Here is a 19277-nt window from a genome sequence, read left to right as displayed (position 1 = left end):
ACAGTCCAGATGCTGGGGACAAAAGCATTGCTCAGATCCAAAGGGGGCCTGCTGGCCCTCAGAAGAGTGAGGTCTGGCTGGCTAAAGGAAAGCCATCCGAGGGAAGCTGCTGACATGGTGGCGGGGGTGGGGCAGGCCAGGGTAGAACTGGGGGGAGTTAACCAGCTTAGCTTGTTGGTTTGCGCTGGATCTAAGATCACTGGCCACTTTCCTCATTTCTTGTCCAGTGCCCATCCTGTTTTCTGTCATATTACTTGGCCCTTCCTTGGGCAGGAAGTGTGGAAGGGGGGGACATACAGTATCGTGATCAAAAGCTTGTGTCCTTGGTCAGATTGCCCGGATTCGAATCCCACCCCTACCACTGGTTAGCTGTGTAACTGTAGGATTTATTTAATGTCTCCGTCTCCCAGTTTTTCCACCTGTGAAATGAGATAATATCATTTCCACCTGCACCGGCTGTTTACCTGAAATAATTCTTGTCCAGCGCTTAGCCCAGTTCCTGGCTAGAGGACATGTTTAGTCATGTTGCCATTATTAGCCCCAATGTTTCAGTGGTACCACATTCTTGCCTTGGGATGCTGTTGACACAGTATAATATACCCCAGAAAGATCTTTACTTTTTGTTAAAATGATTAAACAGATGATAATATAGAAATTCATCTCCCATCTCCTGCCAGAGTCATCTCAGATTTATGTGTTGTTTGCTGGGATTTGTTCTTCATTTGTGAGCGAATCTAGGCAATATTGTCATATGAAATTGATTTTTTTAAAGCACCCAAGTAAGATGGGCATCATTCAGAAAGAACACAGGTTAGAAGTTCCCATGACAGAAATCATGTTTCAGGTGAATTGACATTTAGTTAGTCCTGCTCTGTTTCTGTGAGAGTCTCATCCGATGGAAATTCATCTACTCAATCGCTGTTTTATTGTCTGCTGTCCTGGAGACAGCAGCAAATAAGCTGTTCAGAGAGGTGACAGGTGAGGTGACAGCTGAGGGGATATTTGGCAATGTCTGGAGACATTTTTGGTTGTCACAGCTGGGGAGGGGGTGCTATTGGTATCTCGTGAGCATAGGCCAGCTAAACATTCTCCAACATACAGGAAGCTTCCCCCCAAAATCCACAGAATCATCGGACGTTCAATGTCAGTCGGGCCCAGGTGGAGAAACACCGCTCTAGATAGTCCTGGAAGCCTCAAAGAAGGGGGGAGGGTGGCATTTGGTCTCATTTGGATGTTAGTGGAAGGGCGCTGTCCCTTCCAAGATTTGTCAAAGGAGCATTTAGGAAAGAGGAACTAATGAGAAGAAAGTCCCCAAGGCAAGAGTAGGCTGTGGGAGGGCCAGTATGGCTATTGTAGGTGAGATCAGCACTGTGGGTAAATGATACGGGGTTTTGTGGCTGTCATATGAGTTATTCAAGTTACTCAGTGGATTTTGAGTTGTGAGGAGAGTTTGGACATTGCTGATTGTTTTGACCTTTTCCATTTGATTTTATTTTCCACAGAATTATGGCCTTGAAACCGACAACATGAAGAACTTGGTTCTGAAATTGCGAGCGTCTTCCCACAACTTACAGAATTACATAAGTAGCCGGCGGAAAAGTCCAGCTTATGACGGGAACACGTCCCATAAGCCCCCCAACGAGTTCTTGACTTCTGTGGTGGAGCTCATAGGCGCTGCCAAGGCCTTGTTGTCTTGGCTGGACCGGTGAGTTACGGGGGTGCTGTACTGTCCTGTGACAGGAGGGCCCGAGAGGCACAGAGGCCTGTACTTTGTCTTAGGAAAATGAACCATTACCCCTTCCTTGGCGCTTCCACTGGACCTCTCCACGAGTTCTGGATCAGTGGGAGATTTTCAGGTCCTTTTGGAAGCTATTGAAAAGTGGCCAGCAGGAACAAACTAACCTCAGTTTAGAGAAGAGAGAAACTGCTAACGTTGTATATTACTGAGGTTAAATATTAATGAATATTTGGTTGTATGAAGGCTGCTAGTTGACTTCTGAAGGGACATTGATTCTAGGCTCAGTTTTTAATGTGTTTGTTTTTTTTTAAAATCTAGCACTTCTCTATTTTCTATTCAGATTTCCGTTTTGTGTGTTACTTGAGGAAATGGAAACATAACAAATTAAGCTAGCCTGTTGAGGAGCTCTGCTTGTCGGGATAGTGTGGGATCCCAGTGGGTTCCCCTCCCTGACCCCCACACTTTTTAAAGAGAGTTTTTGTTGCTTTCCAGGGCCCCATTCACAGGGATCACCGATTTCTCAGTCACGAAGAACAAAATCATTCAGCTGTGCTTGGATCTGACCACTACAGTCCAGAAGGTCAGTATGGCGTTGTCGCCTCTTAACCTGTCTTTCCTCCCTTCCCTCTTTCTTCTCTTCAAAGGGTTTACATGCAGGTATGAAGTATCATGCTTCTCTCTCCATTTCCCCCCATTAGAACTGGGGAGAGATGGAAGCCTTTAAATTAGAGGCATTGCATAGATGTCTTCTGAGCAAATAACTAGTGGCCTTTACCTCCAAGATTACCTTCATTTATTTCAAAACAGTGGAGCTAATTGTCCTATACTTTCTCTAGAATGTTAGAGCACTTAACTTTTTTTCAGTAGAAATTCAGGAGTCACTAAATTTCACTATAATCTTTGTTCTTAGTCTTTTCTTTTTGACCTGTGGTGGTTGGGTTTATCAGTCAGGATGAGCTAGGTTATGATGCAGTAACAAATAACCCCCAACCTCAGCTGTTTATTTCTTGATTATCTATATCCAAATGGGCCATCTTGGGGATCTGCTCCAACTCTCCTCACTTCAGGATGTAGGCTGGCAGAACAACCAGTAACTCATGTTCCTTGTCCCTTGGCAGAGGGACAAAGAACCTTGGAGGATTTCACACTGACAAATGTTCTGGTTTGGAAATGACACGTGTCAATTTCACTCACAGCTCACTGTGAGCAGATTTATATGCATCTGTAACTTAACTAGTTTCTGTAACCTGAACTTTAAAAAAATTTCTTATTAGACGATCAGCTCTTAAGATCACTTCTCGTCATAGTCCCTGGCACCTAGCAGACACTGTAAAACATTTTTGAATTGAATTGAGGCTATAAAATGTAAGGAAGAGATTGTTCTTTTTTCACATTCCACTTGTTTCTAAAATTCTGATTACACATTTGTTCCCACCACTGATTTGGCAGAAAGTAAAGTGTGTCATTTCCTCAGTCCTGTCCATGCCATATGACAGGCGCAGTCCTGAAAGCAGTGTGCCTTCCGTCTGTTCCTGGATCGTGAAGAGTGAAGTTTGGCTTTGCGCAGGGCAGCTGTTTGAGGTCCAGTCCTGAGCAGCCACTGAACTTCAGGCACATGTGATTCATCACATGCTTTCGAGGCCGTGTTCTTAGAAAGGAGCTTGGAACCACTAAAGTGGCTCTGAGTTTTTGCTCTGTTTTATGATGTGTAAAGTAATTTTGACAAAAACAGTCTGATAACCACTTTTGATGCATAAATTAGCCAGCCCCCAGCCACCAACACCTTGAGCCTTTTTTTTTTAATTCTTCACCCGAGGATATTTCTTCCATTGCTTTTCAGAGAGTGTGGAAGGGAGAGAGAGTGGACGAGAGAGAGAGAAACGTTGATGTAACAGACAGATCAATTGGTTGCCTCCCACACGCATCCTGACCAGAGCTGGGGATTGAGCCGGCAACAGAGGTACGTGCTCTTGGTTGGAATCGAACCCTGGACCCTTCAGTCCACAGGCCGACGCTCTAACCCCTGAGCCAAAACCGCCTAGGGCTTGAGCCTTTTTTTCTTCTCGGCTTCCCTCTCTCCACTATATTCTGCCTGTTTTGATTTTTAAAAGAATTTACTTGTGATCAATTAAAATGACAATGTAAGAGTTGAACATTGTAATTAACAAATGGGAAAGTTTTGCTCATGGATGTGTCAACTGATGGTCATTGATGCCAGTTCAATGCCAACAGGAATCCCCAATTTGGGGTGTTTTAAAGAAGGAAACTATTCAGTGCAGAACAGCTCAGTTGTGATACAGCTGTGAGGCAGCCCTGGGGCCAGCGCCCTCTGGCTAGACAGCGCTGCTGTGTGCCGCTCCGTTCTGTGCCAGTGTCCTTGGGCCTGCAGGGGTCTGTTGCTCCCCTCTGCTCCAGCCAGACATCTCTGGTGGGTCAGCTCAGCCAGGGAAACTGAGTCTTCAGAGTTCCTTGGAAGGGGAAAGTAGCCCCCCCGCCCACAGGGGAACTGGCTTATATAGACAGAAGTCCTTGCCTCTGATCCCTGATTGGTCTTTCTTTATGCAAATGAGGACTCCAAGTCCTTACAGTTTGATTGGTTCAAAAGGCACTGTCCTGATTGGTCAGAATAGCGCTGCTCTGGTTGGTCAGAGCTGTGCAGCTCTGATTGGATGGGGAAAGCCTCAGTCCTGTTGGTTGAAATAAGATTCTAGGAGCTACTTTGTAAGGGCTGCTCAGCCAGGGGAAGGCAGGGCAGGGGGGCAGTTCAGTGCAGGCTTTTCCCTAAAGTGCAGGTTGTGTGAGTGACCCCTGTGTAGAAATGGCTGCTGGGCTCCGTTTTTCTTTTTTATGAATTTTTTTTTTTTTTAAATATATCTTTATTGATTTCAGAGAGAAGAAGGAAGAGGGAGAGAGAGGAATATCAATGATGAGATAGTCATTGATTGGCTGCCTCTTGCACGCCCCCTGCTGGGGATCGAGCCTGCAACCCGGGCATGTGCCCTGACCGGGATCTCCTGGATCCTAGGTCGATGCTTAACCGCTGAGCCATGCTGTCCGGGCTAATGATGATTTTTAAATGTATGTCTAAGTGAATGAGGTAACACCTCTGATGAATAAGCTGTTGAGAATTTGTCTTTTAGGAGAAATTTAACCTGTATTTAAAGGATACAAGAGGTATTGTTTTTGTTCACTTGTGGTTCATTTTTTTATTTTGTTTTCCCTTTGGTGGTCATTGAGCATAGGCTTCAGGGAAAGAGAGGTTCCAATCCTGTCTCTACCATTAATTGGCCCCGGGACCTCGGACAAGTCACTGAAAACTTATGAATCTCAATTTTTTTCCGTCTGTAAAATGCTGATGTTTACCTCACCAGATGATTTGATGGGATTTTACAAGGTATTGTTGAGAAAGAAAAAGGGGAAAAAGTGTAATAGGAGGACACATAGTGACCAAAAAACATTTTAATGTATGTATACATGTATTTGGAATATATAGATGCATGCAAAGAACTATACACAAAGGAATATATAAGCACAGCGGGAAATTTGGAAGAAAAATTGAGTTTACCTAAGTAGGGAGAGAAGTGCAGAGAAGCCGTTGATCTATGCTCCCAAAGTTTTGGTGACATGAAAACTGGGAATCACAGTGGTGAGAGGCGGGATGACAGGGGCAGGTGCTGACTTCCAGTGGGAAAGAAATGAGAAAAGTGGAAAGAAAACCGAGTGGAATCAAAGACAGCCATGAAAGCAGGCGAGGAAAAAGCCAGGAGGCCGTTTATTGCATGTGGGTTATGAATCAGTTGTGTACTACATACTTGACGTGTGTTATCACATGTAAGTCTCAACAGTTCCCCGAGGTAGAGTTTAATGACCCCTGATTTACAGGGAAGGAAACAGAGGCATGGAGAGGTTCAGCAGGCTGCCCGGGGCTCCCGTGGTAGTAAGGAGAGCGTGGAGGGAAGGGGCACCTGATGGCTGCCCGGGCTGGGTCCCTGCCTGCCTGCTGGTCCAGGTGACCAAGCAGTGTGACAGTTCTCAGCCCATTGTCTGGCTCAGGAGGAGGTGACTGGGTCCAGTACTCTTTCCATTCTATGGCCTTCATGCCAACAGCATGACGTCACGCCTGCAGCTGCTTCCTCCCAGTAGGGATGGGCGTGGGAACCCACGTGCATGACCGCGGAAGCCATGCTCAATGACGTGAGCCATTCGGGGAGGTGGGAGAGATCCCCTCACCCAGTGGCCCTCACGCCACAGTGAGAAGCCGTTTACTTGGTGGCTTCTCGGCTTCATCAAAGGATCAGTATCATCGAGGTCACACATCCACCTGAGTCTCGGGCCCTGGTGTATGGAGAGGAGCGCTCTGCCTGAGGGTGACTATCTCATGTGACGACGGTGCTCGGTCATTTCGGGATTTGTACTGAGAGATCATAAATACAAAGTATCAGTTCCATCTCCAGCCTGAGACCGCGCAAGCGGTTTTCCTGAAGTTGACCTCTGCTGAGTGATTCTGCTCTTCGATGGTGCTGACAGGTGTGTGCGTGTGCACTGTCATGGTCGTTTCTGTTTTGTGCCACGCTCGCTTTGGAGGAGGGAAAGCGCATTTCTGCACTCTAATTACTCATGTTTTGCAGATGCTGTTCCCATCGTTTGAATTTATATCAGACTCACGCATGTAAAAATGCATTTCTGAATTTCTTTTTATAACCCTTTTCTCACCTGGCTGCTCTTTTCCTGAGAGTCAGTGTGAATTTTAGGAGCAGTGAGAAACTATTGTTGTTTCTCTCACATTTGTACCAGGCAGAGAAAATTTTGAAAAATTTTAAGAAGACACTGAAAATCTGATAATAAAATCCCATGGGGTAGAAATTGGTAGCTCTTTCCATCCCCACTCCGGCATGACCGAAAGTGACTTTGTGATGGAAGGGAAACTCTGACAGTTCCGACAGAGTTGATGAATATCCTTCATGTACATAAAACAGTTAGCATTTCCCCTAGAATGTCCCAGTTTGGGATTATACTGAAGGGCGCTGAGCAGACTGAAGGACGTCGCTGGCCTCCCTTTCCTTCTGCGTGCACCCCGCCTCCTGGACTGGAGTCCTCGGCTGCAGGCAGGTTCCAGAAACTGGGGGAGTTTCGCGCTGGCGGTTTCACTTTGGCTGCTTCTGAACAGGACAATGGCCATTCCTATAATCAGCTCACTCGGTTCATACAGTTTCAAGTCTTTTGTTCTTAAGCTGAGTAAATAATGCTTTGCATTCCAGCCCCTTATTTAATGTCATTAATAGCATACCTCGAGACCACATTTTTGGCACTGTGTTAAATGAATGTTTTGTCGAACCTTTCTCATCTATTAAGGACAGAAATACCTGATTTAATATCAGTGGTGCTTAAAATAAACTTTTGTGGCTGAGCCCTTATTTGAAAGCTGTTCTTATAGGCAGGCCCAGAGCTAAAGACGCCTGGCTGGTTGGCCCAGTGCTGGCTGAGCCCGGGTCACATTTGGGAGCCATCAGAGGTTCCATGGACTTTGACTTCTGGCTTAGTAGTCTCTGCACAGCCTGGATAGCAGCAGGTGCATTTCAGCTCAGTGATTTTTGTGGGTTTTTGGGTTAATCGGTCAGATGGGTTCCTGGGTTGATAAGCTCCTGGGATCAGGATTGAGCAGAGCCGCAGGAGGAGTCACATGGTCACTCCATTCGCACTCTGTCCTCTCTCTCCCCAGGTCTCTCCGTCCATCCGTCTGTCCGTCCATCCAGGAGTGCTCAGGCTGCAGGGTGGGGGATATGTCAGGGACCATCTTGGTTCCAGGAAATATCTAGAGCGCTTAAGCCAGCAGCTTCTGAAAGTTTCGAGTTCTTGCATTTAGTTTTCATTTTTCGTCTTCTCTAGGATTGTCTTGTAGCAGAAATGGAGGACAACGTTCTCACCGTGGTAAGTACCCATCTCACCGTTATTTTAAAATTCCCTTTCCCAAAACAGTGAGAATTACATTACGTAAGGTCCATGCCCTGTGGTCAGTTATTTCAGGGTATGCTTTGAAATGTTGGCTTTGGGGATATGGGTCTATTAATTTAGATGGACAGGGAAGAATAAAAGTTATTTAACAATAAGACTGACTACTGTGAAAATTCCTGTGCTGCTGAACTTGGATATATTGGGATCTCTCCTTTGCTTTTTTAAATTTTCCTATGAACATTTCATCCATGTGCAGTTATACTTAAATTGATGGCTAGCTTGTTAATTAGGGTTAAACTGATCTGCAAATTTTGCTTTAGACCGTTTTGATTAAGGAAAAAAAAAATCTTGGCAAAAGCCTTCTGATGGAGGGGAAGGCGGGGGCTGCTCAGCAGTATTTTGTAGCTATTAATCATTGCTTCCTCCTTTTGACAGGAGCCAGCCTGTGCTCTTTTGATAAGGCCTTCCTCCCTCTGATGCTGAGAAATTTAGCAATGAAACTGCTATAAATATATTTTCCATAAATAGGGAGGCCAAACAAACTGGAGGAATTTAAAAAGTGTCACTTGTTGGATTCTCCCCCTTGGGGGGAAAAATCACTCTTTGGAATTTCCTGATTTTTCTGGTGGTTTAATTTTGAAAGGTTAGATGGATCTGATTGGGGGAAGTAACCACATGGAACTACTGTGGTTTCTACACGGAGGCCGTTTAATAGAGATCCTCACATTGTCTCTAGAGTTTTACTTTGTCAGTGTTTGGTATTCAAAGAATGTGAGCATCGCCATCATAAAAAGAGATCGTGAGACCTGAATTTGAAATATAAAACTATAAAACTCCTAGAAAAGAAACAGGAGAAAATCTAGGCGACCTTAGGTTTGGTGATGATGTTTTAGATGCAGCACTGAGAGCGTGAACCATGAAAGAAAAATTGATGGGGTAGACTTCGTGAAAATTTAAAACCCTGCTCCATGAAATGCAGTGTTAAGAGAAGGAAAAGATAAGCCCCAGACTGGGAAAAACTATTTTAAAACACATATCAGGTAAAGGACTTGTATCTAAAATATACAAAGAAGCCTTAACACTCAATAATAAGAAAACACTATTAGAAAGCGGGCGGGCAAAAGATCTGAACTGACATCTCACCAGGAAAGATATACAACTGGCAAATAAGTATCTGGAAAGATGTTCTGCATCATGTTTCGTTGGAGAACTGTAAATTAAAACGACACCACTGCACACTTAGTAGAATAACTAAAATTCAGAACATGACAGCTCCAAATGCTGGCAAGAATGTGGAACAATGGGAACTCTCTCTCATTGTTGCTGGGAATGCACGGTGCAGCCACTTTGGAGGACGGCCTGGCAATTTCTTAATAAGTCTACACATACTCTTACCCTAGGATCTAGCAATTGTAATTCTAGGTATTTACCTAAAAGAATCAAAAACTTATATCTACAAAAACTTTCACAGAATGTTATAGCAGCTTTGTTCATAATTGTTCAAACTTGGAAGCAACCAAGATGTCCTTCAGTAGGTAAATAGATAAACAAGCTGTGGTACATCCAACGATTTATTACTGAATTCAGCAAAAAAGAGAAATAAGCTCTCAAGCCATGAACAGATATGGAGAGACCTTAAGTGCGTCTTACTAAGTGAAAGAAGCCAATCTGAGAAGGCTACATACTGTATAATTATAATTATTTGACATTCTGGAAATGGCAAAACCAGAAAGACCGAAAAATTCAGTGATTGCTGGGGATTCGCAGTGGGGGAGGGGCAGAGAGCTGACCAGGTGGAGCACAGGGGATTTTCAGGTCGGTGAAATGATTCTGTATTATCTTGCAGTGGTGGATCCATGACATTATGCAGGTGTCAAAGCCCGTAGACCTGTACAGCACAAAGGAGAACCCTAGTGTCAGCTATGGACTTTAGTTAACCTTTATCGGACGAAAGGGAACTTTAGTTCCCGGCAAAATGTAATTTAAATTGTAAATGTAATTTTTATATTTTTTAACATCAGTAACATATATTAAAAGATAACTTTAATAATAAACAATACATTTACTTCTCAAAAAGTAGATAAGATAGAGGCAAAAAGTAAATGCCTGCAGAGCTGAATTTAAATGCCCAAAAAAGCTCCGGCAGGGAGACCCCACTACGGGAATTTAAATGCCGTCTTTTAAAGGTTAATAATCTCTCAGTATTGGTTCATCAGCTGTAACAAATGTAACACACTAATGCAAGATGTCAATAATATCTTGTTATTACATTAGAATAATATAACTATTGGAAACTGGTTGGGAAAGAAAGTATATAGGAATTCTGCACTTTCTGTTCAGTTCTTTTATAAACCTAAAATTGCTTTAAAAAATGGAATTTATTAAAATAAAACAGGTGCAGGCAAAAATTTTTAACCTTGTCAATATTTGATATGCAGCGAATGTGAGTGATCACTGAAAAATCACACATGTTTGGGAATCAGTGATTCTGCTTAACTGCCAAAGGGGGTTCCTGCCCAGCTTGTGCCCTTCCGTGGTTGTAAATGAGATAATATAAAACTGCACTTTTTAAGCAGAGTGGAAATAGGAACATCATTCCTACGGGTGGCAAACATGGGGTTAAAGTGCCATGTGCGCACCAACCAGCAGTATCAGAATGACTGCTGACCAGAGCTAAAGATTATAGGTGACGTGCATTTCTTTAAAATCCAGCTCGAGATAAACCTGGTTAATGATTGAGCCTATCCTGACATTTTGCCTCTCCTGCTCTAGGTCAAGGTTTTAAATGGCATCTGTGACAAAATAATCCGCTCTACCACGGACCCTGTCATGAGCCAGTGTGCGTGCCTGGAGGAAGTCCACCTGCCGAACATCAAGCCTGGGGAAGGCCTGGTAAGAACTCCAGCGGCACTCACTTTATTTTCAGATAGTCACACACTCTCATTTATTGAAGCTATTTTCACAATAACTTATTGCTTCCACTATCACTTTGAATGGAATTGAATGAGACCGTCTTCCTTCATGTCCCTAGGAATTTGCCATCTTGAACTGTTTGATAGGTTTTACATCTTCAAAGTATAAAAATAAATACAATTTTAAAACTGCCCACTTGTATCTTGAAGAAATTATCTTAACAGTTTTATTTTTAGGACTTAGCAATGCAAGGAAATAGAAAACATTTACACAAAGGAAAGACGGTCTCTGGGTACAAAACAGCATGAGCTCTGAGAGTCACTTGTTAGCGCTTAGGATGGAGGTGAGAAGAGGCTGCTTGGAAGAGATGATTGTTGAAAAAACACACTCAGAAATGTTTCACCAGTAATGTGCAAGCTCTGTAATAACAGGCCTTGAGAATACACACAAGTAGGTGCCTAGCTACCTAGATCAGCCCCTAGACACCCAAATCTCCCAGTCCCTAGCATGTGGCCAATGAGATTAATTTGCTGAAATCTAAGGGAAGAAACTATGAGGCCCATTGATGAGCTTAGAGGCTTTGAGTCAGAGTTTAATTTCAGCCCTCAAGTGACTCAGCCTCTTTATGTATCAGTTTCCTCGCCTGTCAAAAGTGAATAATAATAATTGCCTCCGCGGGCCTGTTGAAAGTATTAAGTTAGATGATGGATGCTGAGCGCCAGATGCCGGACACATAGTACATGTGCAGTATTTGGTGGCTACGGCCACTGTGGCTGCTGTGGACAAGGGGGAGGGGGCGGGGGCGGGGGAGGGAGAGTGCCTTGTAGCTTTGGGGGTGACATCAAGGCAGTCTCTGCTCTCAGAAAACCAAAAAAACAACCAAAAGTCGACAAGCCCTCATTCTTAGTAAGTAGAAATATATATACGGAGATGGCTTGGCTTCAAAGTAAGTGATGGATTGTAGCAGACTGGGCAGGAAAGGCTTGCTAGGGGTGAGTGAATAGTTACGTGTTGAAGCAGAGCAGTAGCCCGAGTGGGCAGAAATGGAGTTGCCCTTTCAGATGGTAAAGCTCTGCAAGCAGGTGCTCTGGGCGGAGGAGTACCCCGTGTAGGGAGAAGCCCATCACTCTGGGAATGAAAGGCACCAGGAAGGAGAGGAAGAGGGAGAACCTCGAAGGTGTCATATTTGAGGAGATTCTCATTGGACCGTGATGCGGGTGGCTGAGCAGGGCAAGTTCAGGGTCCAAATGACTTCTTGGGAGAATCTATGTTATTGTGGTATTGGTATCAGGGTGAGCAACTACTCTGCTCAGTCTACCCTTTGCTCTCCCTCCCCATCTTATAAAAGTTTAACAGATGTTTTTTATACATGACATGCCAAGCTGCAGAAGTGTGTCCTTGATGACACGGCAAACTCCCCTCTGCCTTTCCCTCGCTGGCCTTTCAGGAAGGAGTGTATTTATCTTCTGCTGCCCTCAAAATGGAAGGGTGCCTGCTTCTAGTTTACTTAAGTTGTGTTATTTAACGATCTCCGTTCACACATCGTGGTCTGGGTTGTTAGTGGCTTGGGTAAGCCTCCCTGCAATGACTGCTGGTACCAAATTTAACCGAATCTTTTGTCTCACTGGACAAAGAGATGGTCAGGGGAGAACAGCCCTTGTTCGAAAGGCCTCATTCACTCTGCAGGGCCGAGAAGATTCCTTCCGAGTCCCCAGAGTTGTGGCAGAATTCGGTGTGCCTGGCACACAAAGGACAGCATCAAAGAGATGTCGCTTTCTGATTTCTTTCAGGAGCATTTCGGTGGGTTGAGTTGCCCTCCACCGCTCTCAGGATCTTGTTTCACAATGTTTCAGGCTTAACAATGAGTATTGTTCTGCAGGGACTGCCTTTAATGTTTTATAAGTTCAAGTTGCACTTGCGGCTGTATTTCTAAACGTTGGAGTAATGAATTAATATATTTGTGCCTCACTCTAGGGCATGTACATCAAGTCAACCTATGACGGATTGCACGTGATTACGGGAACCACAGAGAACGTAAGTGCCTGTCCGCCAAATGTAAAAGCTGTTGGATGTTTAAACAAATTAGACACAGAGCCCACACTTTCCATTTGAATGTGCGCACGCTGTTTGATTCTCAGTAGTGAGGGTGTGGGTGCCTGTTTTGCTTATTTCTGTTGCTAGCACACTGCTTATCACCAGCTGTTGTCAATTTATTATTTAAATTGTCCTTTATTGCTGTTGTTCACATACGTTGCCCAGTTGTTACCTCCCCCCTTGTGTTAATTATTTCTTTTGCACCCTGGAAGTCTTAATGCATAAATACAAAAACCATGATCTCTTTGCTGTTGAGGATCACTCTTATAAGAACTGGAATTACTAAGCATATGTATAAAATATGGTGTTTTTTTGGTTCAATGGAATTTATATGTGTCACCAAAGCAGCTGTTTTGGGATTTTTGCCTGACATAGATTCTTTTTGTAGAGTTGTATATGATAATATTTGGCATGGTACTGAAATTTAGGAGCTCCCCACAATCCTTTGAATAGAAAGATCAAGGCTCTTGTCTGCTGTAAGGGACGTTGGACACAGTTGTCTGTCTTTTGGAAATTCTGCCACATGACTGGTATTTCTTTAGCCCCTCAAACATTTTGAATATGTGGAAAGTAGCGCTAAGGGAAGGCTTTTTTTTCGCAGCCTACACTATGGCTAGCTTCTAAATGACCTTGATATGCAGCTTAAAATGTTCGACTCACTTCCAGGATCTGTATAAAGGAAGCATGCGTCTGTGGAATTAATCTACTATTTAATCAACTAAGATGAGGAAATAAGTTCTTAAAATAGAAGAAATTTGGTAACAACTTTTCTAATCTCTTTGATGGAAATACATTGGTGAATTTTAAGCTTCAGCTGCTAGGTCTTTTGATAAAATAAATTGGCATGATCTTTGGTGGGGATTTGTGACACACACTTGATTTTTGTAGTAATGCTTAAGGCAGTCAGTGGATTATAAATAAATTGTGTGTTTCTGGCAGACAAATGAGTAGAAGATGGTAGTGTCTTTAAGCATTCTTTGTTGAGCTACGTTGAGAACACACTGAGAACCAGTAGGAATTTTTCAAAACTGATTTTAGTGAGAGAGAAGAAGAGGGGGGGAGAGAGGAAGGGAGACACCGACCTGCTGTGCACCTATCTATGCATTCTTCGGTTGATTCTTGGTTGAGTCTTGATTGTTGTGTGTACCCTGACCGGCAATCTGACCGCAACCTTGGCGTATCGGGATGACACTCTGACCAAATGAGCTACCCTGCCGGGGCATTGCTGGGAATTCTTATACCACCTCACCTGATAGGCAGTAACAGCGCAGGAAGTTCTGCTTTTAGGCTGGAGCGGGTGCAAAAGAAAAAGTGCATAACGCGTTATACAGTTGGTCCCTTACGCATATCCCAGACTGTACGTTTAGCTGAACCATGACAAGAATATACTCGTGCACCACTCAGCGCATTGTTTTAGACTCGATGGATTCAGAAGGATGGTGAATTTATCTCAGTTTTTAGAGGCGACGTTTTCACCCTGCAATTTGGTGATCACATTAACCACCAGACCTGTGTGGTTCCAAATTCTCTCTGGTCTTGAAGCAATTTCAATCTTGGATAAATGTGTAGGACACTACAGTATTTATCAGAAGGCACACAGATTTTTCATCTTCAAAATGCACCCCCGTCTTTTGTTTTAAGGATGAGAGTTGAATGAGAGACTAAACAAGCTCCTTTTGAATCAAATGAAGTGTCAAATGTAATGATACATTTCCTAGAATTCCTACCAGGCTCGTAAGATGGGCTGATTGATTCAGGGTTTTCCTGGATGGAGGTGATCCTAGTAATAGACTCTCTGTAAGTCATCCCGGAGAGAGGTGGTTTCCGTGCAGTTAAAGATCAGAAAGTGAACGCTTGTCTTACCTATTTGGTAATCCATTGGAGAGCGCCACTCATTCTTTCAGACACTCAGCCGGATTCACCGAGTCCCTGGAATGTGCTGACCCCTCGCTAAGGCTTGTAGATGGGGGTGGAGGTGAGGTAAGAGTCCGCTTCTCATGGGCTTAATCTGGGTGTTTTACAGTTCACACTGGATGAAAATGCCAGCCACAGGGCAGCGTTCCAGCTGTCACTTAAGGTCGCTATGACCTCAGAGTCAGGATGTCTTAATGGAAGCCTAGTGTGGTGGGTGGTAGTGGACGGAAATCACCCGTTGCATTGCCAAGTGTCTCTGTATTCCTCTATCTTGGACTCCAGGCTGAAGCAGTGCCAAAGGCCATCTCAGTCCTCCAGTCCTGTTTTCATCTGGGAGGTTATCTGAGAAGCCACTATCATTCCAAGGTCAGACTGACCAGTATCTAGTGATTCTCTATCCAGCTTCTTTGTTGATGTTGTTCAAGACCTTGACAGGATCCCATCCATACTCCTGCTCCCCCCCCTCCCAAGTTGAGGTGGGAATTAGATTAGCTTCTGAAGAATGGCTGCTTTCTTCTTCAGGTCATCACCCTTCTACTGCAAACCAGAGTAAGCATCGTTTTCAGCAGCCTGCTCATGGTGGAGATAGGCAAGAGCTATTGCCCAAGGGCGAAGTCTGGTATCAAGCTCTCTCTTTACCAGTGTTCTGCCAAGCACAACTCTTAATCACTTGGTAGGACATTTGAGAAATGAATGCAGGAGGATCCGTAGGAAGGGAAGTCAATTCAGGACATTGGCTTATTTTTTAAGATAGCACATCTGTAAACAGGGACTTCCTGGCCATCTTTTATCATGTGAAGCTTACCTTAAACGAATCCTTAGCCCAGGAAGATGAACTGGACAAGTTGGTCCGTAACTGTGGGTCAAGCATCTGACACACGGGGGCAAAAAGGAGCATTGATACGTGCATTTATTTTTAAGTGCCTCAAGAGAGAGATTGGAGTTAGGCCATCTCCCTCTGGTACCCACGACGCCAGTCTCTTAGGTGAGGCACCGCTGGTTGTTATGGCAGCATGTTAAATGTTTTTAAAAATAGTGGTCACACCTGTGCTTTGTGTCAGACCTAGATAAATCAAAGGGAATTTTCTATAGCTCAGTGCTGCTTTTGCTCATTCCTTGTTGAGCCTATCACAGCAGTTGAGGGTGAAAAAGTTCAGCAGATGTGTCTTGAGTTTAGTTCAGACTCCCCTTGCCATGTTCAAAGGTGCTGTATGTTTTTTAAGGATAGTTGTAAATTGTTTGAGATTCAGCAAGTTATGTAAAGTTACCAAATAAAACACTTTGGCCTAGATAATATTTAATTATCATTTGAAATCAAAGCTCTGTCTTTTCCTTCTCTTTTGCTCATATAAGATATCTTAATCATAAACAATTCTAGTTCGATTAAATGAGCAAGAATACTATGGCCAAAATATTTGACAAGTAGATTACATCAATATATCTATATACACACATATGTGAATATATCTATGTATTTGCAGATTTTTAGTAATGCATTATTTGGGAAAATAAAGTCTGGGAGTTTTTTCGATATTGGAAACATGTTAATTTGAATTCAACCTGAAAATGAAAAAAATTTAAACTCGTCTCTGAAAAAATTTTCTCCTTTCCCCATCTTTCTGTTTTAATACCATTGTGATAACCTGTAAAACAAGGTTGAATAAAAATAAGATTTGGCTTTAATACCTGCTTGGTAAGAGGTGGGATGACAGTTACAGTGATGTTTTACATGTTAAACAGGGGGTCAGCCTTTACAGGATTAGTTTTGATAAGAGTAAGGTGAGGTGGTTTTTAGATGAACCGATGGCTTTTATCAGCTCATCTTGCAGACAGTAGGTCCCACTCTCCGGCAGGTGATGTGACCCCGGCTGTTGTCACTGACACGATCTGTCCTAACAGACCACTAATGAAGCGGAAAACACAGTATTCCTGGGCCAGGTTCCACAGACGCTGTAGCTCAGGGACTCACGGACACTGCGTCATCTTTCTTGGGAAAATGATATTTCCAATGCTCATTGTCTACAGGAGGAAGGAGAAGTAAAAGCAGAGAGCAATCGAAAGTTTAAAAAATAAGACGGGCCTCTCTGTTTGTTCCCAACAGTCTCCTGCGGACCGATGTCAGAAGATTCATGCCGGCGATGAAGTCATTCAGGTGAATCGGCAAACTGTGGTGAGTTTTTCATGGCGACTCAAGACTTAATCGTCTCCTCTAGAACTTTTAACTGAACCCATAGCCATTTTGCTTGAAATTTTAAAATTTCCAATTTACACCCAGCTTTCCGTAATTGTAAGCAGTGCTAAGGTGAACGCGTCCGTATGGGCCTATTTGTATCTATTTGCTCACGACCGGTGTCCTTGAGATACATTCATAGGTTTGCTTATTTCTTCATTCATGAGCAAGTCCCTTCTCCGCATTTTCTTTCTTCGAAGGTGGGATGGCAGCTGAAAAACCTGGTGAGAAAATTGAGAGAGAATCCCACAGGAGTGGTGCTGCTGCTCAAGAAGCGCCCCACGGGCTCTTTCAACTTCACTCCCGCGCCCCTGAAGAACCTGCGGTGGAGGCCGCCTCTCGTGCAGGTGGGTGTCTGGCCTGTCCCACTGCCTGCCAGCTGCTTGGCCCACAGAACAGATGCTGGGCTCTGAGGGAGGGGAGATGGGGTGGGCTGGGTGGGTGAAGTCACCCTTTCCGTGGAGGTGGGAGCACTCTGGAGCCTGGAATGCTAGGTGCAGTTTGGCAGATGGGAGGGCATGTCCCAGAGGAGATGAACACTATTCCTGAGACACACCCACAGTGCCCCTGGGGATGGGTGTGTCTAGGCAAGGCTTCCTAGAAGCAGAATGTATGACAGATTCTTGTGAAACTGATTTCTGAGGACGTGTGTTTCAGGTGGAACTTAGGGAGGGAGGGAGACAGATAAGGAGCCAGGAAGCCAGCAAGGTGGTGTCTCAGGGACAGTCTAGCCTTGGCCTGTTGTACAGGTGTAACCACAGAGCCACAGGCGCCTGTAGCTGTGCTCAGGAGAGGAGCTGTCAGCCGAGGGTGGTTCTCCAGAGAAGGGAACAGCTGTGAGCTTCTAGCAACCAACTCCTGGCAGCCCTAGCTGGTTTGCTAGCTGGCAGAGGGGCTTAATACCTGCATTGGTTTGCTGGCATTGCCCTAACAAAGGACAACAGACTCGGGGACTAAACCTGAGTTCAGCAGACTAGAAGTCCAAGATCAAAGTGTGTGCAGGGTTCGCTTTTCCTGAGGCCTCTCTCCTTGGCTTGTAGACGGCCGTCTTCTCCCTGTGTCTTCACGTGGCCTTTACTCCATGTGTCTGTGTCCTACTCTCTTCTTGTAGAGACACCAGTCATATTGGATTAGGCCCCAAGTGAATGAGCTCATTTTAACTTAATTATGTCTTAAAGACCTTGTCTGCAAATACAACTACATTCTGTGGTCCTGGGGGTTAGGACTTCAGCACATGGAGTTTAAGGGGACACAGTCCAGCCCATGACACAATCTAACAGCAGAAACACCAGGTGGGAGCTGTTGTATGTCTAGATGGTCGTGATGTGGTTCTGGGAAAGGCTGGTGACGGGTGATTCTAGTGAGAGACGAAGGTGAGAGGTTCTTAGGAAGAAGACACACAAAGCAGCACAGTGTAGGGGTCAGGAGAGGGGCTCCGGAGCTGAACCCCTCAAGTTCAAATCCCAGCTCTGCCCCTTGTTAGCCGTGGGACCTGAGACAAGGTCCTTCATCTTCCTAAACCTCCCTCCTCGCTCATTATTAGTGTTGATGTTAGAAAAGGCTTTGGGGTGAGGGGTGAGGAAAACTGGCAGGGCAGGCGTGAAATGTGACCGTGAACCTGGGTGGCGATACAGTGACAGAAATTAGACTGTGGAAAGAGCCATTGGGAAAGCAGAGATGATGGGTCTTCTAAGCATCACAGAGCCTGAAGTGATAGAGGGAAGTTCAAGTGGATGTGTTCAGCAGCTAAGCGAAAATTGTGTCTAAGTTTAGGCTGGGGTTCGTCCCTCGACCTCGGGAGATCCACTTAAGACAGGTGCACTGCCCTCTTCTCCGGCTTTGTGTGCCTTCATGCCAAATTCCACTAACTGTGGGGTGTGGGGGGAGAGGTGAGGGCGAGGGGTGAGACACCCCATTTTGCTTTTGATCCAGGGAGAGAACCGCTGTCGAAATCAGGCAGTTTTACAGATTAGGTGCCACGTGTTCGGCAGAATCTAAACCCTGGGAGATGAGGGCTCCAGAGACATTTTCACCCCTCCCCTTGGGCCAAAAGCAAAATATGTATGTAACACTAAACAGCATAAGGTTGGGCGCCTACTATGTGACAAGCGGAGTGCTAAGCCCCTTACATGGATTCTCTCACTTAATTCTCATAGCTACCCTGTGTTGGTTCTGTTCTTGTCCCCACTTACTTCTAGTTTTAGATAATAGAAAAGTTCAATGATTTACCCAGACAGATGCAGCTAGTCCCCCCTTACCCAAGGTTTCAGTTACCTGTGTTCAATCATGGTCTGAAAAGATTAAGCGGAAAACTGCAGGAATAAGCAATTGTATTGTTATAATTGTTCTAGTTTATTATTACATATTATTAATCTATTACGGTGCCTGATTTAGAAACTAAACTTTATCATAGGTAGGTATGTATAGGAAAAAAAC

At 44.4% G+C, this 19277-nt stretch overlaps 1 protein-coding gene across 2 annotated transcripts in view; it reads left to right on the top strand.

The window, feature by feature from the left end:
• CNKSR3 (CNKSR family member 3) overlaps nt 1–19277 on the top strand; it is a 71117-nt gene that overhangs the window by 44324 nt on the left and 7516 nt on the right. For both annotated transcript variants that reach the window (XM_081139575.1, XM_081139576.1), the window contains exons 3-9: nt 1503–1705; nt 2231–2318; nt 7625–7666; nt 10463–10582; nt 12578–12637; nt 16713–16781; nt 17042–17188. In XM_081139575.1, the coding sequence (XP_080995701.1) occupies nt 1503–1705; nt 2231–2318; nt 7625–7666; nt 10463–10582; nt 12578–12637; nt 16713–16781; nt 17042–17188 (729 nt within the window). The remainder of the gene's footprint in view (nt 1–1502; nt 1706–2230; nt 2319–7624; nt 7667–10462; nt 10583–12577; nt 12638–16712; nt 16782–17041; nt 17189–19277) is intronic.

This window comes from Miniopterus schreibersii (assembly GCF_964146895.1).
Source record: "Miniopterus schreibersii genome assembly, chromosome: 6".
Taxonomy (NCBI): Eukaryota; Metazoa; Chordata; class Mammalia; order Chiroptera; family Miniopteridae; genus Miniopterus; species Miniopterus schreibersii.
Note: the sequence above shows the minus strand (reverse complement) of the source record. Positions and strands in the feature narration are given on the sequence as shown.